The sequence below is a fragment of the Chiroxiphia lanceolata genome, chromosome 6 (assembly GCF_009829145.1).
Source record: "Chiroxiphia lanceolata isolate bChiLan1 chromosome 6, bChiLan1.pri, whole genome shotgun sequence".
NCBI classification, from domain to species: Eukaryota; Metazoa; Chordata; class Aves; order Passeriformes; family Pipridae; genus Chiroxiphia; species Chiroxiphia lanceolata.
The window spans coordinates 60221084-60247713 of NC_045642.1; the positions used below are offsets into that span (position 1 = coordinate 60221084).

A 26630-nucleotide genomic window follows, 5' to 3' on the forward strand; every position below is an offset into this window, starting at 1 on the left:
AAATTTGCTGGCTTGTTCTGGGTTTATATATACATACATATATATGTATATAGAATCACAGAAAGGCATGTGTTGAAAGGGACCTTAAAGATCAGGCAGTTTCAACCCACCCACTAGACCAGGTTGCTCCAAGCCCATCCAATGTGGCTTTGAACGCTGCCAGGAATGGGTCATCCACAACCCCTCTCTCTCTCTCTGGGTTTACATATACATACATGTGTGCATATATACACACACATGTATGGAAAGACAGCACTGGATCAACAAATGATCAACGTAACAAAGAGCAAGTGAATTTACTCCTGATGGATGGATGCAGAAAGTTTAGAAACTTCTGTAAGACTACAGCACGTAAAGGCAAGATCTCCTGCATCCTCAATTAAAGCCTGAGAGCTCCGAGATTGTTTTAAAAAGGAAAAAAATGGCAAGAAAAAAAACCAAGTGGGAACTTTTTGGCAACATTTGGCATTAGCTGGTCTAGCATGGGAATTAAAAAGTCAATAAATAATGGCCTTCTGAAGCCTGCATCGGCTTCCTTTCTCAGGGGTCATATCACTTTTTCACTCTCTTCCAGGCATTCTTCCCCAAGTTCATCAATTTGATTTATCCCAGAACGCTGTGGTGTCAAGGGAAATGGCAATCAGCATTTTCTCCCCCGTTCCACATCTAATCTTCTTCCGCCGCGGGACGGCACTGCCCGCACGGCCGGTGGAGCAGCTGCCTTCCTGCCCCTGCCAGCCCTGCAACTGGCACACAGCAAACCTCAGAAGCTTGTTATGTTATTTTTAAGCTGTTTTCTTGAAAAGTAAGACATATTAATCAGTGGTTGTTACAGTGCGAACAAGCAGTTGCCTTCACACGCATCCTGTGCTGCAGGAGGAGCTCCTCTAGCTGCAGCTTTACTTGGGCAATTAGAATTCTCAGTGTAGCAGATTTATATCAGGGTTTTTTTTAAAAAAAAGTCTTTTATTTTTAGTATTAGTAATAAAAACGCCTCCTCCCTAGCACTGGAGCTTAGAAACAACCCCTCAGACAAACCAACCCCTGCTAATATTATCACTGTGTATTTTTAATTCACCCACGAGAACCTGCAGCTGCAATTACAGAACACGAACAAAAATCAACTATTCATATTTCTTAATGAATAAGCATAACAGATAGAAGATTATTATTCATTTTGCCTTTATCATGTAATGAATTTCCTGAATAAAGGAAATTGCTTACAGCAAGGGAATGAGTAGCAGCAACAAGGAATAACGTGGAAGCACTTCAAAGTGCTTATGCCTAGTCAACCTCTTCCCACATTCAGTTTTTAGTCCCAGATTGGAGAAGACCATAATCCACCCTGCTCAGTTATTGACCTGAAAGCATTGGACAGACATAAATAAAAAATGTATTCCTTTCTTCTTCTACAGAAAGATTATGACCATCAATAGCTGATTTAGCTCTTCAATAAAACTCCAGCTGCAGCTGGTTCATGCTCCCATCAGTTCAAACACCTAACTGAGGCAGACAGCATGTAATTCTTTAATATTATTTAATTCAATTAATTATTTTAATAGGCTAAAGGTTTTAAAGGTGTTTATATTTTAATACTAGTGTATTCTAAGAGAAGTATCTACTTAGGTTTCTCATTCTTTTTTGTTTTGATATATATCTATAACGTCATATACACTTTTTTTTTCACTTTATTTATTGAGCTTGGCCTCCTGTGACCTTTTCACTGACCTCATCCGGAAAACCTTTCTCCCATTTTAATTAACCCAGGATACTTTTCCAGCCTGAGTTATTGATCTACACAGTTTTACCCTGCAGAGCACACTCAGACCTAGAAGCCCTGCAGGTGCATCACCAGTGCATTTTTTCCACACAGTCGTACATAAACCCTGAAAACAACAACAACAAAAAAGTGTATCAGCCCATTATTTACTATTGTGATAGCTAAAATGGATTAAATCAAATCAACCAGAGCTGGGGATGACTGTCCTTTGGTGGATGCATCTCCTATCAATAAAGCACAGAGCTGGCAAACAAATAATATTTCAGATGTGAGTTTCTCACCTATTTAGAGAACCAAGGCAGCAGCTCCCTTTTCAGTCAGCTTTTAGATACTGCCTCTGCTGTTGGCACCCCTGAGAGCTACTGAAGCTGGCAGTGAAGTCAACAGGTCAAGTGTGGCTACAGATGTGGCTGACAGGGATATCTCATGTAAGGAAGCTGTGTATGGTTGGTCTGGGGCTAAACCATGCCAAGGTTTCCCCAGATAATGCCCTGGGAAGGGCTTCAGAAGGGTGCTGGATGGGAATTAGAGGCTGCAAAGCCCCACACCAACTTGACCCTGGAAGTTTCCCGCGATGTACCACTGTGTGCATGGGACCCAAAGGACACAGCCATGGGAAGCAGAAGGCAGCTACAGCTTGATGCTGATGAGCAGTGGAAGATGGAAATGGACTCCTTGCACACACATGGCCTGGGTGGGACACAAGTGATCCTTATTCCCCCACAGCCCTGGCTTTAGTAACGCCTGGCATTCTAAAGACATTTTAAAGATATTACTCAGGTGCAAAGCAGAGTGTCCCTGAGAGGAGCTGACTTCTGACAGAGGATGGATGAGACTTGGAGCAACCTGGTCTAGTGGAAGGCATCCCTACCTGTGGCAGGGACATTGGAATGAGATCATCTTTTAAGGTCCCTTCCAACCCAAATCATTCTGTGATTTCTATGATTTCGAGGTCTGACATCCAGCAGGGTGCCTAGTGCAAAGCAGGCATCAGACTGGCTTAGAGATGTTGGGTGTTGCAGGGAAAGGGAAGCTGATCTCTGTAAATAACAGTGTGGACTTGAACACTGGAGCTGATGGGAATTAGGTCCACTGGGGGGCTCAGGCAGGATCCTGCCTGCAGGGCTGTGGAAAGCCTCGGCTGCCAAAAGCTGACCTTGGTGATGTTCCCACGCTGAGGAACACCCAGACTCTGCCAGCAACAGATACTACAGTGGTAGGAACAGCTTCCATTTGTACCTGCAAATGGATACAAGGCAAGCACAGACTATTCCCAGCAGGAACACTTCCAGCTGAGGTTGATGATAAATCACAACTCACGTGCTGCTCAATCCTGCTCATAATCCTCCAACACCACCACCCAACCATTGAGCAGTCAGGAAGAAGACTGCTGCTGGAGCAAATTCCCCATCCAAAGGGCCTGGGACTCCATGGTGACCTGTGCCAGAAACACTGAGCAAGTGCCAGCCAAAAAATCTTAATGCCCCAATTAAGGTCACCAGTGAGTTACCAAATGAGCTGCCCAGTCACCTCCCAGGGATGTGGCCTCCTCTTTTACGAAGTGCAAAGTGGAAAGCATTTAGCAGGTAGATCATATAATTTTTCCACTTCGGTTGTACTTCTCCTGGAAACAAAGGGGTTTCTTATGTTCTCTCTGCCTTCAGCTGGGGTTCACATTGTGCTTTAACACGGCTCCTTTGTAACGTTACGAGTTGGGAACAACACGGTTTTTGGGCAAACCCCCACACTAGTTTGCAGCTGTAACAGATACTGCGATTACAGGAGTGTTTCAGCTGAAATATAGCGTTCCTTGGTGGATTGCTTCATTCAGGGCCGGGGAATCCGTGTAGGCAGAAAACCCTTATTTTCTCACCAAGTAGGTGTGCAACTTCTCTATCAAACGCTTACCCATCAAAACATACATTTAAGAGATTATCTCTGAGGGTGTTAACTCCACGAGGTGATGAAAACCAGCGCCGCGAGCAGCGGGCTGGGACGGGAGCGTGGCAGGTCCAGGCTGTTCACATCCAAAGAGCAGAACCTGGGCAGCCCAGTGAAGAGTGAATTTAAAAGCAGGCATTACTTAATCATTTGGTTTTCCTCCTTAAAAGTGATTCATAAGCCAAGGGAGCTCGGTCTTGGGTGACAGCAGTGGGATGGGATCAGGAACCTCACACTGAGTGTCTGGCCCTGGACAGATTCTGCAGAAAGGGGTAGTTTGCCCAGGACTCGAGAGCAAATTGTCATTTTTTTTCTAGGTACCAACCACATGCTTTTCTTTGCAGATATAGGGGAAATGGCTCTCAAAATCCTGAAGTCCTTAATGCTGCAAGGACCAGGCAGCAAAACAGACAGCTGACCTGCAAGCATGAAATGCAAAGCTTGGCTTTGCAGCTGATCCCTCAGCTGCTACTTAAAAGCCGTGTTGTTTTGCAAGGCCCAAAACCTCATACTTTCTCCTTATTGGATTAGATACCGGGGAAAAAGCACATTACTGAAGTTCCTAAGTACAACTGGGTATCACTAGCAACGAGCTCCCAACCTGGTGCTGTTACTGACACATAGCACTCATACTGACTGCACCACCAATTTCTCCTCACACTGCGATTGTTCTCTGCTCCCTGTTCCAGCAGCATATAAAATAGCAATCATCCTGGCACAATGAGAGGAAGGGATGGCATGGCTCCATGGGACAGTTACACATGGAGCATTCTACCCAAGCACTGATGAGCCACAGACCTGTTGCCCATCATGAAGCTTTCCAAAGGCAACAGAATTAATGTCTCTGACAGGGGATGCTATCTCCTATCTACCTCCCAACTCACAGCATCCAGAGAACGGCGAGGATGAAATGCATCGGTTGCCCCATGTACAGCAAAAACAAATGCTATGATAAATCTTATAAGCTGCCAGAGACCTTTTTATTGTTCCTCAGGCTCCCAAGTTTCCGCTACTTCATAAAGCAGCAGGGAGGGATACAGCAGCCTTCCACACCGCGGGAGGGGAAGGCATAAAGCCCAGCACTTTGGAGACCATGTGTGAGTAAGGGGCAAGGGTCTGCTCCTATCCTGAGCCTGGGGGGCTGAAGACAATTAACTCCTGAAGCCACCTCCCCAGATCTCTGAAAACTTGTCAGCTGCTGGAGTCTGGGTGGAGGGACACAGGGAAGGTTACCTGCGCTGGTTGCATAGGTCAAAAATGAGCTGCTGCATATCACAGGGAGGATACAGGGCTAGGGCTAGATGGAGACTGCTCAAATTTCTTCTGTGTCACTAAGTCAGAGCTGAAAAGTCTGAGAAGCCCTATCGGGAGCAGTAAATGTAATTTCCTCAAAGCCTGCAGAGGACAAGCATTGAGGAGTGTCTGGGACAGCATCTCCTCTGAGCCCATTCCTCTGCCTGCAGGGATTCAGGCTGGGAGCAAGGTGTAGGATCAGGGAGAGGCAGCACCTTGTGCTCCAGGGGCAAGCAAAGCCACAGCAGGCTTAGGAGCTCCTCTGAGAATCCAAGCTACCTGAGGAGTCACCAGAGCATCTCTCCCATACTGCTGGGATGGAGATGCCGCTGTGACCCAACCTTACTGTGAAGAGAGCAAGGGGCTCCTGTACCCTCTCCAAACCAAGCCATTCCATCCCCCTGCCCAGCGCACGTCCCACGGGGCCGATGCACAGCACCACACACAGAGAGTTTCATTACAAACCTCAGGGTGACAAGGAGTGTTAAGCAGATATAAAGGACATCAGTCATTTACCCATCTGGTAGAAAGTCTAGTTGCTGGCGGAAAATAGAGAGGATTGTTACAGCAAGATCTACCATATGGCACCATTATGTGGAGCTTTGCAAGTGCTTTCTCTGAGCGTGCAAGCAAGATTTCAGCCTTTGAAGAAATGCTGTATTGTTAGCCTGGATACGCAGGAGCCTCTTGAAAGAAGCTGTGGCAGATGGCACAGCTTTGTTCCCTTGGTTCGCAGGCAGTTCGTGTAACCCCAGATTTCCTCATCACCAGGGCAGAGCAGCCCCACAGCACAGCCATCCTCCTGATGTGTCCTACAGGAGGACTGATGTCTCCTGAAACTCCTTAAATCCAATGGATGTGCCTGGCAGGTACCTCACCCCTGCACAAGGAAGCAAACACCGCTGACCCGAGCAGGCAGGACACACTGGTGTCGATGCAAGGAAAGCTGCACAAAATCATAAAGCCTTGTCCCAGCCAAAGGAGCTGCAAATCAGTAAATCTCGTTGAAATACCCCGCTTTTGTTTGTGCCTCTCTGCCAGCACCTGCTCCTCCCTGGGTGGCTGAGCCTGGCCGGAGCCCCGGCAGGACAGTGGACAAAGAAAAGCCTTTCAGACAGGGCCGGTGCCCGCTTGAGCGACATCCCAACAATACTCCAACAAAAACCATTCAGCCCAGGCGAGGGGAAAGGAAGGGAAAGGGAAAAGGGTCCTCTGGGAGGAAGCGGTGATCAGTCACTGACCACAGCAACAACATCTGCATCTGACCCGAGCCAGGGAAAAGCCCCAAACTGCTGCATACGGATGGCTGGGACAGGGAGCATCATCCCTGCAGCCTGGGATGAATAGCAGGCATTTCCTACAGGCTAATTGCTACATTTTGTTCCTAGTTAAAAAAAAAAAAAATCCCCCCAAAACATCCCCTGTTTGTTTCCCTGTTGTTCCTCCTGAAAAACCCTTCCACAGCCACAGAACAACCCCCCCCAACTATTTAACGATTCTATTTACCTATTCTAATTAAAATCCAAAGAGTCCATCTAACATAAAGCAGGCCAAAAAACAGACATCGTGAGAGCAGCCCAAGCCTTTAGCTGACCTTGGGAGTCACAGCTGCTCCATGTCCCTCTGCAGCTCAGGCCCTCATTCTCTGCCGCTGGCACGGGACAATCAATGATTTCTCATGCTACGGATGTTTCCTGCCTCAGACAAACAGGCACATTTAAAAACACACGAAGCCCGGAGAATATTTTGCAGGATGGCTCTAAAAAGAAAGAGATTTTGCCCTCTGATGTAAGCAGCAGGCTGGGATTTGCAAATCAAGGATCCTGCTTGGTTGTTGATGTCTGTGGAAGGACTGTCCATCCAGGTGACAAAACCCTCTGCTGCAATGTCCCCAAAGATACTCTCCATCCCAGGCCTGATAGCCTCCATCCCTGCCACTCTGAGTCCCTAAAGGGAACAAATGGGGCAGAAAAGTCACTATTAAGCTGCAAGAGAAGAGCTGGCCAAGGACCAACTCCAAGTGGTAAAGCTCCGGATTCCCTCCAACCCTTTTGACTTCCCTCAACCCAAGTGACTGAGACAACCAGGGACTTTGGAGGGAGCCTTAGTCCCACAGAGCAGGCACAAGCCATCCCACCCCGGATGGCCGAGCACGACAGGCCGGTGGCACCGGGTTCCCGCAGGCGCAAAGATCAGCCCGGCACCTCTGAGTGCTTTCTCTGTCTCTCTTCCAAATGTTACACAGTGGGTTTATACAGGAACAGTGGGATGCCTTCCAAACCATTTAACTAATGCTGAAATTTAATACCCGACACCAACAGGTTACTGAGAGCAAGAAGGAGCTGTTGTAAGGAGGGGGAGATTTGCAGCTTCCCTTCCCTGAATGGGAATCTGCCCTTCTGTGCCCATGGGGCAGAGTTTGGCTTCACCCTCCCTCCCACCTGGCGCTGCCTTGGGTCAAAATCTGCCTGTTTTGGGGGAGCCAGGGGTTGCAGCTGCTTGCACAGGAGCACAGTGGGCACCCGTTGTCCCCCTCCCTATATGATCTCAGTCCCCAGGGAGCCAGCATGGGTCCTGCTGCCAGCATGCCCTGGAGCAGCAGCTGCCTCTGAGCCTTTTTCTCACCCTTGGCTGGGGGGAAAAGAGTAAAAATCTCAGCAGCACAGAGCAAGGGCTGGAGAGCAGAGGGGCCACACCAGGGCATGCCCCGGGCTGGATCGGTTCCTGCTGGGATTGCTGGGCTCCTGCCTCGCTGCACTCACAGTGGTTCCCCGTGGCACTGCCACTGAACGAAGCATCTGGATGAATTTAGGGGAGACACTTTGACAATCCTGGGCTGAGATGAGGGTGCCACAGGCTTGGTGGAGCTCCAGCACATGAGCCTCCTGCACAGATGCCTGTTTCAGCCTGGCTGGTGACACTGAGCCACAGCCCAACAGGCCTTTGGCTGGGGCATGAGGAGAGTGATCCATGGGAAAGAATTTCCCCAGGAAAACCTGATTTGGCCAAGTTACCAGTGGACAATAACATGCGACAGAGGCAGTCACTCCACCTGAACAAACCCAACCTGACCAGTGGCAGTTTGCAGGACTGCTACAAGAAGAGTCCTCCTTCATCCCCACTGTGCTGTGCTGGTGTTCCGGTCTGCCAGATGTCTCATCCTGCCCATGGAGAAGGATGTCTGGGCAAAACAAGCCTTTATAATACAACCTGGAGCTCTCCTCTACCAAGAGGCCTGGTTCACCAGAACCATGCTGCCTGGCATCTAATGGGATGTGCTATACCACCAGGTGTGACCAACCAGTGCCACAACTCCCAGCTCCCTCTATGTATCCAAGCACTGTAGGGAAACCCCATTTCCCTGCTGAACCAACTCAAAGTAGAACACTATCCATCATATTACACCAAAATGTTTTAAATTAGAGAAAACGAAAGGTTTTTTGGCTTTCAATTTTTTTCATGTTTTTCCAAGTTTTGGAACTGAGGGATAAAGAAACAATATCCTGACTTTACAAATCTCAATTTAGCCCACACCTGAGGATTTCTGTGAGGCTGAGTGCTCAGCAAGTAAAGTCTCTTTGCACCTACAGGGGATAACCTGCTTTACCAGCTTGGGACTCCCCTCATTAGAGCCCCAACCCCTGCTCTAAGAAATTAAGGCTTTCTAATGAGAAAGAGAAACCACCCCAAACTGGCAGGACTTCAGGGAGGAGCAGAGCTCAGCGCTCAGCACACCACCACTTGCAACAGCATCACCTGACGCTCCCTTCACGCCCGAGTTTGCCCGAAAACTCCAAACCAAGGCTGGGGAGACTGCAAAGAGCGAGTAAAAACTAAAACTAAAAAGTATCCTACTTACCACCAGCTCGGTGAACATGGCATCCAGCTCTTCCACCGGCGGCATGGGCAGCGAGGGCTCCATGGTCTGCAGGGCGAAGCTGCTGTCATTGCGCAGCCGGTACGTGATCTCGGGGTGGTCGCTGCTGCGGAAGCAGCAGAAGATGAAGGAGATCCCCCGACCGCTCCTCTTCCTCGGGGCCATGGCCAAGATCCTCTGCGTCCCTCCCTCCCGGGCACTAGATCCTGCAGGGAAGAGAAGAGAGGAGGCTCGAGCAGCCGCCCCGCAGCGCTGCGCTCCCGTCCCGCGGAGGGGAGGAGGAATCGAGCCACCCACGCGCTCAGCACGGAGGGGAAGAGCGGAGACGGTTTTCGTGCCAAATATTTCTGCTCAGATTTGACGTTTACAGTCCTGGCAACCTTGACGACCACGCGAATTAAAAAGATGCATTTTCTTCGCCTTGTGCCAGAGCTGGCAGCGGCAGGGGGGTCACGCCACCGCTCCCGTGGGATGAGGAGTCCTGGGCTGAACCACTGCTGCCAATCCCAGCAAGTCTGCGCCAACCTCCCCGTGCCACGGCAGCCAGGCCAGTCCCTGTCTCACACTCCCACCTCATACTCCCTCATTCCACGGGTATGGCACATTTCGGAGGCTGCTGCCAGGAACAGCTGGATGTGCTTGGGGCCACCAGGTTCCCACCACGGGTGACTCAGTCCTTGAAGACCTCATGTGGTACATGATGCCCCGAGCCACAGACGGCAGCAGAGCTGAGAAAATATCCTGCACGCAGCTCTTAAACGTGCCCCTAAACATCCACCAGCAACCACCGGTAGGGAGGCTCTTCTTCATGGAAAGTTTTACTTGGCCTTAATTAGATAAACCCTACTTGAAATTCCAGTAAATATTTACAAGACGCGACTTCAGCTGATAAAAATCACACGGTGCCGGTAGCTCAGATTTTCCTATGCAGTGCTGACGTCCAGCACCGTTCACGCCGGCGCTCAGCGTGGGTTTTGCTGATTTCTGAAACCCAGGTTGGGAGCAAAGCTCAGGGCAGGAGTCATGTGTCTTGGCTGATTGATAACAGCAAGGACCAGGCAAATACTGCCCCAAAATTGAGACTCAAGAGGAGGGCCACCTACGAGGAATGAGGACGGAGGAGAAACACTCTAACGCGACAAATCAACCAGCAAAGTGGGGAATTTTTGAAAAGCCTAAACATTTGTCTTACAAAGCTACACACCCACATATTTTATCCCTGCGAAACAAGACGCTGAGATGCTAAGAGACGGGACAAACAGCCAAGGTTAACGCAGAAGGCTGAAATATGGATGACTCAGATTTATTAACAAAGCTATGAAGAGACTCGGGGAAAAAAAGGTCAGCATTTGTAGAGGAGTGCCTGATCTCCCTGGAGCTAACCATTCTCTCCAACTATGGATTTATACACTCAAGTAAACAGTTGCTGTGCCCTGTGGAGAGCCAGGGCCGGGGACAGACTAGGGGTCAGACGTTGCACCACCATAGCATGGCAAACACAGCCCTCTCAAAATAGGGACCTTGCAGAAAATTCAGGCTCTACCCACAGTACTTTAACAGAGGATCCAACCCTTGAAATTATCTCCGTGGCATGTTTTTAGCACATGGTGTAATCATCTGCTGAGCCACGAATGATGGGAAACAGCTACTGGGTCTTCATGCAGGATAATCCCAGGCTGTGCAACTGCTCTGTGCCCAGTCCAGCGGGTCTCCCTTCCTGAAGGGCCCCAAATCTCATTTCACATTTTTGCATCTCGGATGTAGAAATACGCAGCCACTGGAGGAATTTCAGCTGCCATGAAAGCTCTCTCATCACGGCTCCCCGGCAGCCAACACCGCAGCAAATCCATTAGCAGCCTGCTGGCATCCCTTCGGTGTCAGGAGAGTTCTGGGACCTGCTGGGGAGTTTCTTTCCTAAAGAAGGGAGGGAAACAAAAAGCCAAAGGCGCACAGACCTCTTTCGCTCCAACGTGGAGCAAAACACTGAAGGTTTGGGTTTTAAAGAGCCACGGGGGGCAGGGCACAAAGGGAGACGCTGGTGGCTGCCCAGCGTTTTGTGCCTGGCACAGGAGCTCTGTCCCAACCCACGTGTCCTCAGCTGTGCAAAGTTTGGTTACCTGGTCATTGCAAGTCCATGGGTACAGCCACATTCTTCCCAAAGCAGGGCCTGATCCCGCTCCTGCAGCTGGTCTGGAGCAAACAGACCCATTTCTCCTCTTCCAGGGAGCATTTTCCATCCCCTTTTCAACACCACATCAACCTCGTCCTTGAAACCTGCTGCTACGATACAAGGTCTGACTTGGGCTTACAGAAATGGATGGAAAGCTTTTATGAGAACAACACCTGCTCTTCAGAGATACACGCTCCTGACAATGTTCTACGAGGAGTCTGAATGACAGACCAAAAGGCAAGGTTTTATTTTGGGTTTTAAAGCAGACAGTCATGTAGCAACCAAGACAAGGTATTTTTGAGCTGCTTCCAGTTCTGGAGCTATTGAGGTTCCTCATTTTCATCTATAAACAATTTAAAAAACCAAATCATCCTATAATGTAGGCTGAATGGGCTGTAGATTATTAGCAACCAAGGCTAAAAAAAGGTTAGAGAGGGAATATGTTAGCTACCAGGCAAATAGCATTAAACCTTCAGAAGTCTGATGAATATTCATTGACATGATGGATCAAAATCAAAACACAGCTCCCTGGCAGGTCGTTGGGAGCTGCAGACAGCGCAGATTGCATCGTCAGAACAAAGTCCAGCTACGCAGCCTCCTCCTTCCCTGCAAATCCTACAGAAATTGGTTATTCAAGGAGAAAAAGCAGCAGCCCCTGGCAATCTGGAGGCCTGTGTTAAGGAGAACAGAAGGGACAAGTTCTACACAGCATCATATGTTAAGTGTCCTGCCCCCACCTCCTGCTTGTACCTTTGACCGCTAATTAGATCAATAAATTTAAGTCAGATTGTGATCTAATGGTGCCTTCTGGCCTCTTCTATTGAACGGGCCAGAATAAATTAAGTTTAATTGCCCCTGTATGTACAGAGCCAGGGAAGATAGGATGGGAAGAGTCATTGAGGGAACTTGTAGCCAAGTCCCAAATCCCAAGGCAGGAGTGGTGGGGCTGAATCACTCTCAAATAACTTTGCTTTCACAAGAGCAGAAATGTGTGTGTGATGGGCTCAGCCTGGAAACTCAGGGAGAAGAGGATGAGAAGCCCACGTATACAACCAGAATGGACTGAGGTCTCCATGCAAGACAGAGGCTATGGGCTCAGTGATGCACAGAGATACAAGTTTAGCTTTCCCTAGCCCTAAAAAAAAAAAAAAAAAAAAAAGGCATCAAGCCTACATTGCCCTGAGCAGTGTTTAAATGAAATCAGTCATTAAAAGAAAATTGGACCCCGGTGTCGCTTCCGCCTTTGCTTCAAGGAAAGGAGAGCAGCAATTACCACTTGCATATTCAACAGCCTCCTCAGCAAGCTAAATTAAACTGCGTGGAGCAACGTGCTGCCAAAGCCTGTCTGTGACCGATGCCCCAACAAGCTGGTTTGAAGCCAGCACTGGTATTGCAGCATTGCGGTCTGCAGCCTAAAAATACCCAACAAGGGTACAAACACATGCAAAGGAGAGCGCACGCTCCCCTTCACACCCGCCTCCTCCAAACCCACCCAGGAGCCAGGAGCTAAATCCTCAAATATGAATATTAGCGTGTTGTTTTTCTGGCTCCCCTCCCATCCCCTCCCAAAATGAGGATGCAAGGTCCTGAGCGAGCTCTCTCTCAACGGGGAGCTTTATTCCAGTGCACTGCACTTGTTTTTGTGCAAGTACAACAGCAGTCACTGACCATCTCTGCAGAGCCCCAACTGATTTTGGCATCTTGGGCCATGCCAAGTTTTGCCTCCCTCCACCCCACAGAGGTTTGGCACAGCCTGGGATGCTCCTGACTGATGGAAATATCCCAACTCTCTTCCATCTTTGCAAAGTGGTCCCCTTGGCTGGTGATGGCTGGGAGGTGATTTGCCTCAGCAAGCACTTCTGGAAGACACTGTCACCCCCAACAAGTGCTAGTGCCAGGTCTCCTGGACCCCTTTTTACAGCATGCAGAAGGCAGCAATTTGGCATCCCATAAATTGTAGCCTATGCTTGTCACATCCCACCACTGAGCAATGCTGCATCCTCCATCGGTGGTTCTCCCCATGAATATAACACCTGGCCCAGGGCATGTCAAACCCACTAAATAAGTTTTTTAAATAAAACAGTTCTAGGTGATTTTCCTCCCACTGTTAGTCGTGTCCAGACCTCCACTGCAATAACAACTGGATGCTCCCACAGCATTTTTTAGACCGGCTGTGCATTTGTGGCATCCCCTGAGAAGCATCAAAGCCTTTCCCAGGCACATTTTGGTTTTTCACCTTATAGACCATAGACAGCCAGCACCCTCCTTGGCTCTGCTCAGTAATCTGACCTCTTCTTGGATTTGGTCCTGACTGTGAGCCCTCAGAAGTGTGTGCGTGGTGCTCTGCCCATCTGATGAGGCAGCAACATTTGGGCTCATCCCTCTCAAGAGCGAGAAGTGCTGCCCCGTTTCATGTTTGCACCAGATCTGGTGTAAAGGAACACTTTTTAATGAGGAGGGTCTAAGCATTATTCAATTTTAAAAGTAAAAGGTTTGACATTGAGCCCTTGCATGGATGAAATGCTCAGAAACAGGACTGCCTTCCCCTAAGCAGGAGCCACCTTCCCTCCAACACAGAAGCTCAAAGGACTTGAGCCCATCACCAGCACCTTCAGCGGGACCCTGTGCTGAGCATTGCACTGACATCCCAACACAGCTGTTCCTGTTTAAAGAAACCAGGATAAATTTTTGATCAGAAACTTCCATGCTGATTTCCAAAACCCCCTTTCTCCATTGTAAAGCTGTTTTCGGACACAGACTGTACAGGAGGGGAGTGTTTATGTTTGGTGGAAACCTGTGCATATCGACAGAGGGGGACAAAAACCCCAAAACATTTGGTTAAAAGGCTTTAAACTATTTGATGATTGCCTTTTCTCCATCCACCTACTCTCAACACAGCAACTATAAAAGGGGATGGGGACAGGACCCCTCCTGTGATGCAGCTGCCAGGAGGATCCTGAGTCATCACTACTACATCACAAGAGCCGTAATTCTCAGCGTAAGCAAATCTCAAAGATTTGGGTTCCATGGACTTATAAATACATCCACCAAATCCTGAATTACCCCAGGTCCTCCTTCCTTTTCCCAGAAGCTATACTCTCCAAACCCAACAAAGAGAGTTCTGCATCTCCAAACTTTGCTTAGGTTCCCTGGAACCCAAAAGCCACCAGCACACCGCCCCTGATGCCGACCAGAGCTGGCTGCAGCCACAGGCTCTCAGCTTGCTTCCAGAAAGCCCCATCTGCCAAAAACCCAATGCTCACCTAAAATGTGTCACCTCCTCTTTCTAATCTTTCCTTTTATTGTGGCATTTGTCACATCCTGAAGCAGACATCTGGGCCTGCTGTCTGGCAAGAAAACATTTTGCTCTGCTCAAGGGCAGACGAGCTTTGGGGGCTCGATGGTGACATTCAGAGCGCAGGAAGAAAAATCAGACCAGTTTATTCACAGAGCCAGCAAACACTGATGTGTTCACCAGGGCAGGAAAAAACATAGTTTCACGAATTCGTAACACGCCAGGAAAGCCCTCCTTTTTCCACTTAAAACTTACACTTATGAAAAGCAGCAAAAGTGTTGGTAGAGACTTTTTTTTGTATGTCTGCACGAGGCTCCCACCTTGGAGGTGTTGATGATGCTATTCAGGGAAAAGAGCAACAACCTCCGTGGTGCTGCAAGAGTATCCTCAGAGTAGCCCAGCTTGCCAGTCACCTCTCCAGCACACCAGTGAGCTCCCTGCCAAGGGAAGCACACAGGCTGTTGCCTCTGTAATCCAGTTTTAAGGGGTAAGAGTGTGGCGCACAGCAGGGTGAGACGGGATCTGTCTTAACGCTCTCCAAGTGAAATCAATCCTCGGAGCAGCGCCGCTCGCTTTGGCGAGCCAGCAAAAAAAATCTGGAGCAGGGGATGGTTGATGGTGTGCTGCAGGACCACGTCTGTCCCATGGCACAGAGATAAGCTTGGATGCAAGGAGAAGGTGCTGAGGGCTTGCAGCATCTATCCTCCCACATCAGGAGCTGGCCCAGGGATCCCCACACAGCCCAGTACCCCCTGTGGTGCACAGCTCAGTGCACATATCCAGGGAACGTGCTGCTGGAGAAAAATGTTGTTTGGCTTTTGAGGATTAAAAACCAAACCTTGCTGGAAGCCTCCCAGTCATATAGACCGTGAGTGATGCAGTAACACCAAAGGAGGTCATGAGTTCTCCACTAAAAGAGTAAATCTGATCAGGGATGAGCTGAGCACCGGCACTGGATCCCTCAAACCACTCCAGATTGCTTCTTACAGGAGCTCCAGCAGATCAGCTCAGGCTAATGCCATTTATTTCAGGAACAAGGGCAACAAGCATGGAACCACAGACAAGACCCAGTTTGGGAACCTATATAAAAATATACATATTTCTTAATACTCACTAGGGTCCTGAATGACCCAGTTCTACAGACACATATATGCCTGTTTTTCCAGCAGCTGGATGGATTTGTGGTCCTTTCTTTTTCAGAAGCAAACCAAAAAAACGGGGTGGGTGGGCACTGGCAGGAAGAAAGAGTTTTCAAGTCACATATTGCTCCCTTAAAGATACTGAATGATTTGCATCCTGTAACCCAGGCCCAACACTTGTCGAAGTCCAACAGACTTCCCAGGAAGGCAGAGGGCTCTCTAGGAAGGATGCTGGGGCAGTCCCCTGCCCTCCCCTTGCCCCTGCCTGGCTTCAAAAGGCAGAAGAGAAAAACCTAACAGAAAGGAAACGTAGTGGGAGGGGCTGTCTCTCCCGGTGCTGCCCCCACCCGCTCTTGTTTTGGGGCGGCAGCTGTCAGGGCTGCATTGTGGAGGGGCTCAAAGGGGCAGAGAAGGCCCTTTCAGAGCTGAGGTTACACGTGGGAATGGATTAGCACCGACCCGGGACTCTCCTGAAAGCCTAATGCCTTACAGAGAAGAGCCTCACAGAATTTCTCCTTTGCCATTTGAACCTGCTCTCTCAGGGATCCTTTGAGGGTGTCCGTGCTGAGTGATGCCAAGCCTTGTCCAGGCAGCCCTCAAGGACAACACCAGACAAGAGGGAGGGATGCAATACCCCCTGGGCAGCTCAGAGGGCTCCTACAGCCCTGCTGAGCATTCAGGGATGAGCATCCTCTTCCACCCGGGCTCCATTCCTATCACCCAATGCAAACACAAGCACCATCCAGCCCCACTCCATTTCCATAGCTGGTTTTGGCCCCAGCTGAGGGAAAATGCTCATTCAAAGCACAACACACCTCCAGAAGGTGATAATACCAGCTGTGAAGCCCAGCCCTGATATCACAAGTTCTTTTAACAATGCAAATGCTATTAATATAAACTCACCAGCCTGGCAAGCAAGGAGAGAGAAGCTGTATTTCCCACTGGAGGAGGATATTTGTTTGCCAATTAGCCTTTTCCTGGAGAACAATAGTTCAATCAACCTTCCTTTATTTTAATTCCTCCTTTTTTTCATTCCCCCAGCCTCCAGCCCTGCTCCTCCAATGAATATTTGAGCTGTGACTATGATTTATCGTATGCAAAGCCTCACTGCTGAGCTTTCCATTTCACTGCTCCCCATTTCAGCAGTAATTCCCAGGGTGAGACGGGCTCTCCAAGTATAAAACCGAGGGGGGAAGGCAGGCAGGCTTTTCCTCTCTTGAAGCCTCTTAATTTGGCTTTGCAAACTGGAGTTTCCAAGTTGCTCATCAGCAAATGCTTCCAGTCCATCAGCACAGCAACATCTGCCATGGGGCCACCACCACAACAAGGCTACAAAGAGCTACTGGCTGAGTCCTGTAAGGCTCATTTGGGGTTGTGTTTGGAGATTTTTAGCACTAACCATGCTGAAGGTGAGGCTACTGAAACCACAGGTGTTCATGTATTTTGTGGTGAGTGGCAAGCTGGTTTCTTTCTCTTTCAAGATGGAAACTGGGTGGAGGCTGCTGTAAACAGGAGTTCTTCCCAGCAGGGACCCCTGATGAGTAAATATCATTAAACTTCAAGATACTATTTAACTTCAAGACATCATTAAACTTGTAGTCTGGAAGGTGCCCAAAGCAAACAAAACACACTTGTCAGATCCCTCAGATTGCCTACCCATCTGCAATGCTGATTTCCTTTTAAAGGTTTTAAATCCCCATGTTAATCCACAGTGATTTTTTTTTTCCCCTAAAGTACAAACCTGGGGTTGAGAATTCTTTGATAAATATGTCTAATGTCTGGCCGCTTTCCTTCCAGTATGACACTGATACCTCCCCGTGCTTCAGCAGATGAACACAGAAAAATAATGTGAGTTCACATCAAGCACAACACGATCCCAACAGCTCCAACGTGACGATCCCACCCAGCCTGGGAAAAAAACAGCAACTTTTATCACATTTCACTGAAAGACTGTTTGCATTTAAACATAATAAAGAAAAGCAGGCGTGCACAGCAAGTGAGATTAATTGGAAGGCTTGATTATGGTTTTTTTTATGTGGATACAACACAATGTAGCTGATGGCACAAGCCCTGCTCTGACCACAAGCTCTGCTGCACCACCCTGTGCCACGAGTTTCCAGGACAGCTGCTCAAATCCACCACCTGCAATTCAGAGATCTGTCTTAATAGAGGCACATGGTTTTAACTGCCTAATTATCCAGCCTCCTACAGAGGGCAGGGAGCAAGGAAGGGCTCACACTGAAGTCACCTGACACATCACTGCCAGGGGTGGACCAAAAGAAGGTCCCTCTTTCCCAGCTGGAGCAACCGGAGGGGAATGTCAATCCAGTGGAGATCCCAAGGGGATGCATTTAAAAATCAATAGAGGCTATTTTAATGCTTAATCCGGGAAAGTATCAGCATCAGCAGCATCAATACAAACCAAATTTAAACACACTGAGTACATGCATAGGATTGTCACTTTTTCCTTTGTGCATTGATTTAACCAAATCTGGTTTTCCCCAGACAGTTTCAACTCTAAATAGGGCATACATAGCATCCCTAGTGCTTCAGACAACTTGCCGACCTCCATTTCTATATACTGTTTATAAAATAAGCCTCTCCACCCCACTGGAGCAAATGTTTCAGTGAGGAAACCCCCTCAAAGGGGCAATAACACAGCAACAGTGGCCACCTCCCTGCCAGGGCTATATACAGAGTGGATTTCTCATCTTGCAGGTTTTCACACTGCACCCATTTTGCAATACAAGCTTCCCATCCCTGCAGATATTTATACAATCATCTCCCTTTTCATTAAAAAAAAAGAAGCCTTGCAATTGCAAAGAACTGCTTTGAAAAAGTGACCCAAGGGGATCCTGAGAGGCTCAGACACCCTGAGAGAAGACAACTGTGTTTGATTTTTTAAATTGAATCTCATCTGCAGCAGGAGAGCAGACTGGATGTTTACGTACCTGGGACTAACCACACTTCAGATGCATCCACGAGCACAGATGAACCTTCCCAGAGGCCACCACGGGCATGACATGGGCTCAGAGAGCCACAATGTCACCCCCTCCTGCTGGGGTGCAGCACCACGCTCTCTAACCCACCAGCACCCTCTGTGTACCCACTGCTCTCTGCAGAGGTGCCCCATGGCTCAACACCACCACTCTGCCCACCTTCTAGAGCCCTCAAACCAGTTCTGCCCCTTCCCAAGCTCTGCTGGTTTTGGCTGGAGTAGAGTTAATTTTCTTCATTGTATCTGGTATGGGGCTGCGTTTTAGATTTGTGTCACTAATTCAGAGATGTTTTAGTCCTTGCTGAGCAGCACTGACACAGCCAAGGCCTTTTCTGCTTCTCAGCCCACCCCACCAGCCAGGAGGCTGAGGATGCACAAGGAGTTGGGAGGGGACACAGCTGGAACAGCTGACCCCACCTGACCAAAGGGATATTCCAGACCATCTGGGGTCATGCTCAGCATTTAAAGCTGGAGGGCACGTTTGCAGTGATGGAATTTGTCTTCTCAATTCACCATTACACGTGATGGAGCCCTACTTTCCTGGGGATGGCTGAACATCTGCCTGCCCATGGGAAGTGGTGAATGAATTCCTTGTTTTTCTTTGCTTGTGCGTGAAGCTTTTGCTTTCCCTGTTAAATTGTCTTTATCTCAACTCATGGGTTTTCTCACTTTGAGTCTTCTGATTCTCTCCCCCATCCCACCAGGGGAGAGTGACAAAGAGCCTGTGTAGGGCTGAGCTGCCAGCTGGACCAAAACCATGACACAAGCTCACAACTCCTTGCAGGTGGCCTCTTGCTCGGGGTTGGAGTTCATCACTCCAGACAGCAAAGTGAAAATACTTCTCCCCATCGACACCAATCCAGTTTACTCACAGTCCAAAGTGATGAAGAACCTCTTTGAGTTTCCTGAGTCCTGGGGGTGGTGGCATCTCACAGAGCTCTTCATATCTGCCACCTCGGAAAGACTTCAGGCACCGCTGGTGATCAGTGCTTTGTGACATTCCTTCAAAGCTCACCTCCTTTCCTGGCTCCAGGGTGATGTATCTGACTGACACAGCTCTGCCAGCTCTCCAGTGAGAAAGTGCATCCCCAACACCCAGAAATACACTCCCATTCCTTCAGCAGCTTTGAAGCTGAGACACCTCTATCAGCAAAGGTGGCAACCGAGTTGGCTGATAGAGGCCACTCAGGGCTGCAGCTTTCCATTCATCAGATGGTGAGATCGTACAACACAGCCCAGACAACACCACTGATAACAAAGTGGGGCCCAGCAGGTCTAACCAAGCTTGAAACCCAGTGCCATGATCCCTGTTCCTCAATTCGTGCTTCCTCATGCCCATGCTAACAAGGGACACAAGCAAAGGCTTCAAGCGGGGCGAGCCACATTCACTGGGCTCCCGAAGTAGCTAAAGCAGAGCCCTGACAACAAAAAAGCAAAGCCAAGCCACTGGCTCAGGGACTGCAACAACATCAGAGCAGCTCTACTGAGACATCCAAAGGTACCATTGCTCTACACTGTGTCACAAGTCAGAGGTCACCTCTAGACAGGCTAGGTGAGGCTATTCTCTGCTTAGCTCTTCCCACAAACACATCCATCTCATATCCTGAGATGGATGATACAAGAAGATCCAGAACCTTCAGCATCCAGAATCTCCAGCATTCAGAAACTCCATCTCAAACCCCTCCCTACAACAGAGAGCCTGCAGAGTTGCTGCCTAGCCACTGCCCTAAACCTTGAAAAACATTTTCCCCTGAGTCTGACCTCTGTATCCCATTGCCCCAGATTAACACTGCAGTTTGGGTGCCCTAAACACATGGTAATGAAATAACTCAGAGAGAGACTGACCCTGAGATCACCCACAGTCTTATGCTGTCCACAGGGGAAGGAAATTAAATGGCTTTTGGATAACAGATCTTTGCAGCATTTTCCAGCATAAGACCTTGTAACATTGCAGAGAAAGCTTGAAAAAGCTACAAATTGGATTTAGGTACTTGAAAATTCCAGGTTCACTCCACCACTGCCAGAGTTGTCACAGGAAGAGAAAACACCCTGAAATAATTGCCTCTCCAGGCAAAAACTTTCAAACCCCCATTAATGCAGATTTTTAGAGCTGGCACGAGCTACCCATCCTTATCGACTGCAACATGAGCCGTGAGAGCAGGCAGAGAGGAGAAAAAGCATCTTCCAGGCAATCACAGGCATTTTTTTCCCAGTTGAGTGCCTAGTGAGGAGAGCAAGCCATGCATCAACAGGAGCACTTGACGCCTGCCAGCGCTTTCTAAATTCACTTTCAGTAGATTTACCAACACGTCCTATGGAAAAGGAATGTGTGCTATGCAAATCCAGCCTCAGACTGCTCCCTGCCTAATCTAGCTTTGGATTCAAATGCTTATTACCATGGCGTCTAATCGGGTCATGTGTAATGGACGGGTTTAGTTTGGGCTCCCAGTGCTTCAGCCGTGTTCTTACTAAGGAACCAAAGAAAAAAAAGAAACAAAGAAGGAAAACCCCCAACACTGCAAAGAATTCCAGCTCTGGTGGAAACCCGGCCGTGGAAAGAAGTATTGACACCTACCAGTGAAAGCCAGGCTGATATGCAAACATTTGGCAGCTCACCAAGAACACACTGAATGTCAAGTCCTGTTTGCACCCCATCATACCCCTGCAGGGAAGTCGGCGGCTCATCTTTCAGTGTCTCTCCCTTCCCCCCAAGACATAAGGTGATGAAATGATCTCACACCCACGCAGGACCCATCTACCAGCAGCACCAAGCCCAGCTGGTCACACCATAACCTCCAGACTACCTTACAGATGCTCTGAGCACTCATGCCAGCACTTCCAGAGTCTCAGTAACACATGCCAACCAGGAGCTGTTGCTGGTGTGGGGATTAAGGGGGTCCATTACTGCATCAGGGTCTGCAGCAGGACACGGGGACCATGAGAATGTCATTCCTGGAGGCCACCACATCTCTGTTTGCTGGCACCAGCCACACAGCAAGGCTCACGCCACAGCCAAGGTAATCTCTGTTCTGACCTACACCAGACAAGGTGATTCATTTCACCTTGAGTTTGTCAAATACAGTTGGTCTTTCCAAGCCATACATCAGCCCTGGTACCTCCAATATACCTCCACCATGCAGCTGCAACTCAGCCACTGTGCACCAGAAATAATCCAGGTGCAGGGACCCACCACTCAGGCTTGACAGTTCTCCTCTCCCTCTGCTGCTCATCTGCCACACTATGCTTTCCTGCAATGAAGCATGGGGAGGTTTCCAACAGCATTAACCAGCTCCCACCTTCAGGATGCTGAATCCCAGAAGCTTGGCCTCCCCTGCCTCCACAATGCCAAATGCCACACGGACTGGCAACCAGCTCCAGCAAAGGTTTAAGACACCCAAATGTTGACACCAGCCTCTGATGACCCTACAAGACTTCACTGAGCCTGCTACAGAAACTACTCTTGGTGGGGTAAGCAGCAGTAGGAATACCAAAAGGAACAAAAAAGATTTCCCCCTGTGAATATAAGCAACATAAGGCACTTTTATATTAAGGCTGCAGGATGAACTGACTTTTATTAGACATCAGAGAATTCACACAGGCGAACATCCCCCCGGTAACACCTACGTGTCTATGCAGAGACCCACAGCGTGGGCTCTCTGGTGTCTCATAACATGGTAAATCCAACTAAAGCACTCTTTATGGCTTGGATGTTCATAACATTTATGTGTATTCTCTGGTCTCTAGCATGGACTGAAGTTTCATTGCATCCTTTAATAAAAAACCTCCGCAACACCCTTCTAACGTGATGCCTGTTTTGACAAAACTTGAAGCAGCTCCATGTATTTGAGATGAAAACCAATCTGAAAGAAAGGACAAAACCAGCCAGTGGGGCTGATGGATTGTCAGTAGTAGGGGAGGAGGACCAGATGGACGGACTGACTTTAAAGACTCCTTTCATTAGGAAAATAAACTAAAATAATGGGTTAACTTTCAATGATACATGCTATTACTGAGGAAAGTGAGGCAGCTGATATTCTGCCACTCAGGCACATGTGCTCTTTGGTTCATCGTTTACTGAATGAATATTCAAATTCTTTGAAAGGAGAAGGGAAAAAAACCCAAAGAAACCAGAGGTTGCAGTGTTCTCATAAGCCTGTTCAAAGACTAAGCCAGATTTACCAGTGACTGTATCGCTGCCTGGCTGTGCGGGCAGCTGGCCAGGCTCTCCCTTCCCAGCTTACAGCTGCACCTGGAGCTGGTCTGGGGGACTTTTTTTCCTCACTCCTGTAGGAAAAATGACAGCAGGGATGGTTAAATGAGGTGTAAGGATCCCCATTCCCAATGCAGCCCAGTCTGCTGCACGGAAAGAAGAAACTTTGCACAACGCCCTGCCCAAGGACATGGATGGAGATGATTATGGAGAAGCCCTTCCCAGCACTGAAGGAGCCATACAAATAGCATTTACCAGGCTGCCCAGCAAAGTCATACTCACTTGTGAGCCAAAAAAGAAAAATTCGCATTCTCATATTTACAGCCACTACCACTTCAACAGTTTCTGCCAGGACTGGGTCATTCCCAGTGATGCCTGTGAGGAGGTCCCAGGGAGGAGGTCCTTCATCCCACCACAGCACAGGGACTCATGGACAGCTCACACACATGTACTTCCAAGTGAAAAAATATTTCAAGGCATCAGAAGCCATATTTCTGGAGCTGTGAATAATACACAGGCAAAGAGCATGGTTTGCTTATGATAAGGCAGGATAACAACCCACTGGAAATGTAAAAATAATTTAATGAATAAGTATATTTAGATTTATAACCCCACAGCAGCTTTATTTATAGGGATGCCAATCACTTTTACACAGATATAAAATTGGCTGGCAGAATGCCTTAAACTAAATCCAGAAACCCATCTGTAACAAATCTAAGCCGTGATATCTCCACGTACGTTTGGCCAAACAATAACGCTAATGCCAGTCATCTTCACTTTAAACGTACAGATGGGCTGATGGGGGATGTTGCCAAGACTTCCACGCGGCCAAAGATGGATGAATTCCACTATCACCTACTATAAACTGGTTGGGAGAACGACCAGATGAAGGAAAAACAGTCACCATCTGGGCTGTGTGTATTCTAATACCAACGTGACACTGGCTGGAGGGCAAGCCTGCATCCAGCTGGCTACAGGTGAACCTCTATCAACACCTTTCATCACTGAAATGGAGAGCTACAAGCAAGGAAAAAAACCCATGGAGCTCTGCAGCACCTTTAAAAGTTGGTGAGATTACACTAGGACTCCTGCATAGTTTTTTTTGATCCATCGCTCAAGACACAAAGCTGGGACAGAGGAAGATGCAGGAGAAATTAACTGAAAGTCATCACTTGGCACTCAATCTCAAAGCAGATGAGGACTCCTAGTAATCCTTGCCCAGGATCTCACAACTTTATCTAAACCTGCAGATGTCAAGGGGAGTAATTGCTGTGGATTTCCACAGGGCTGGCGACCACCTGGAAAACTGAAAAGTCACAACTAATTCACAAAGCAATAAAGAAAAAACTGCTCTTTTTCCCAGTGGGGCTTCTGGGGTCTGGTTGTCTCAGAAATGGGGCAAAACAGACAAAATCACATCTTGCCCATGAAATTCGCAGTATTTTGGCAAATGCCAAAACAGAAAAGGTTACTCTGGAATATTACTTTGAATAGCTCTGGGAACAAACCCAGCATTAATTTTCAACACTTATTCAGCAAATGATTTGAATAAACTGGGGAAGGCTCACACACACATACTGACAGCATTATTTTGTAGATTTTTGCCTCTCCTCCTGAGATAATTTATGACAAATCAACTCCCAGCACAGAGAATCGCCTTCCAGGCCAATGCATGGATTCAACTGACCCTGCCCTGGGGACAAGGTAACCTCTCCAGATCCCTTCCAGCACAATTTTAGTACTATTTTACACTACAGACTATTTTCACACTGGCATTTGCTCTGATTTATCCTTGGAAATAAGTATGTCTAAAAGAATAATTGATGGAAAGAAAAACACAAACCCAACAGCAGTTTTCTCACTCAAGGACAAAACAAAGGGAAACAACGAAGCTCAGAGCTACGGCATCCTCAATCCAAATGTTTTCCAAAACATTTCCAAATGTTTCCCAAAGCTTCCAGATGAAGCTTTCATAACTAGGCTGCAACCCCACCAAAGCCTCGGGCACTGAGCGCGGCGTCAGTGGTGCGTGGCAGTGCCCGCCAAAGAGATGCCTGGTGATGACTTTGACAAAGACACACATGCCAGAACACAACCAAGACCCTTGTGCAGAAGAAACAACAGTGTTCCAAAATAAAACTGCCTCTGCTTTCTCCTTCTACAGCTCCATTGCTGCGTGGGCTTTCAGGAAGAGTCAGTCCCCCTGTGCTTGTCACTGGTGAGGCCACACCTCGACTACTGTGTCCAGTTCTAGGCCCCTCACAATAAGAAAGACACTGAGGTGCTGGAGCATGTCCAGAGAAGGGCAGTGGAGCAGGGGAAGGGTCTAGAGAGTGTCCTGTGAGGGGTGGCTGAGGGAGCTGGGGGTGTTCAGCCTGGAGAAGGGGAGGTTCAGGGGGGACCTTACTCCTCTTTACTACTACCTGAAAGGAGGTTGTAGCCAGGACAAGAGGAAATGGCCTCAAGCTACACGAGGGAAGGTTCAGGTTGGACACCAAGAAGAATTCCTTCACTGGAAGGGTTGTCAAGCATTGGAACGGATTGCCCAGGGAAGCTGTGGAGTCACCATCCCTGGAAGTGTTCAGGAAACCACAGGGTGTGGCACTTAGGGCTATGGTTTAATTGACAAGGTGGTGATTGATTGGTCAAAGGTTGGACTCGATGATCTTGGAGGCCTTTTCCAACTTTACTGATTCTACGATTCTATGAATATATGTAGTCAGATGTCCTCACCTTCATGACAGGCTTTTGAGTTTATCCCAAGTACCTAAGGAAATTCCTCCTCTGCCTCTAATACACTGGAATGATGACAAATAACAAATAATACAATAAAATAATACAATAAAATAATTAAAAAATATTTTTTAAACCCACATAAATGTGGAAAGGTAAAGAGAGAAAACCATACGTTTTCTATACCTCAGCAAAAAATGCTGAAGTTTTGTCCAGACACTAACAAACGTGGACATTTATGGTTATTACCCAGCCAAAACTGAGACAGTTGTGGGAGATGCTGGTCTGAGCAGCTGGCCATAACCACAGCAGCCAAAGGATGAGCAGTGAGGTCTCAGCAGCACTCAGCTGCAAGAACTGATTTGGGGACTGGGGAGCTGGCACACAGCAGGTCTCCATCCTCAGCCTCCTCACCCCTCTGCTGACACAACTTCTCTCCATGCCAACGGCTTGTCAGAAACAGCAGTGTCTGCAGAGCGGAGTCTCAGAGTCCTTCAAAGCCCAGAGCTGATCTCCACCTCTTTCAACATGCTTCTGGACACAATCAAAGCCCAGAGCAGGCTCCTCTCCAAAGAAGGCCTCCTATCAACTGTACATGGGCTTTGGACTAGACCTTTTGTAGAGTAGAAAAAAAAAAGCCTTGCTCAAGGATGATAAAGTCTAGACGCTACAATATATTTTCCAGCTGATGCAGCAAACCTAAAAAGCCCTCCCTTGATCTTTGGACTGCCACAATCAAAGCCATTATCCCATTCGGAGCCCTTCTGAAACTTCAGCTTCCAAATGTGCAAGTTATTTTTAAAATCTAAACCAGGCCAAGCCTCTTGTTTGGAGTTTTATGAGGAAAACGGGGTGTGCTCTTCCCAAACCTTCCCCCACCATGTCTGGAAGAGGCTGGTGGGCACATGGTGGAGGACAAGAGCAAGGAAGCAGCCCCGTGTCTGGGGTTACCTCAGTGGCATCTGGTGGCCACAATCTGCTTGCATGGGGGGACACAGCTGGTCTCCCCAGGGGGCCTACCATGTGGCGAATAGTCCCCATCCTTGACAGAGATGGAGTTTTTTGGAAAGCAAACATCCTTTGTATTCCCATCTTTAGGATGTACGTCTGCCTTTGGCATCCTCCATCACAAAGGTGCATTGTCTAGAGAAGAGCAATGAGGCTGGTGAAGGGATTCAAGCACAAGTCCTATGA

At 48.3% G+C, this 26630-nt stretch overlaps 1 protein-coding gene across 2 annotated transcripts in view; it reads right to left on the bottom strand.

Moving 5' to 3' along the window:
- The window catches only part of DAAM1 (dishevelled associated activator of morphogenesis 1), a 95528-nt gene that overhangs the window by 46567 nt on the left and 22331 nt on the right, over window positions 1–26630 (bottom strand). For both annotated transcript variants that reach the window (XM_032691208.1, XM_032691207.1), the window contains exon 3: window positions 8874–9097. In XM_032691208.1, the coding sequence (XP_032547099.1) occupies window positions 8874–9056 (183 nt within the window). In that variant the 5' untranslated portion in view covers window positions 9057–9097. The remainder of the gene's footprint in view (window positions 1–8873; window positions 9098–26630) is intronic.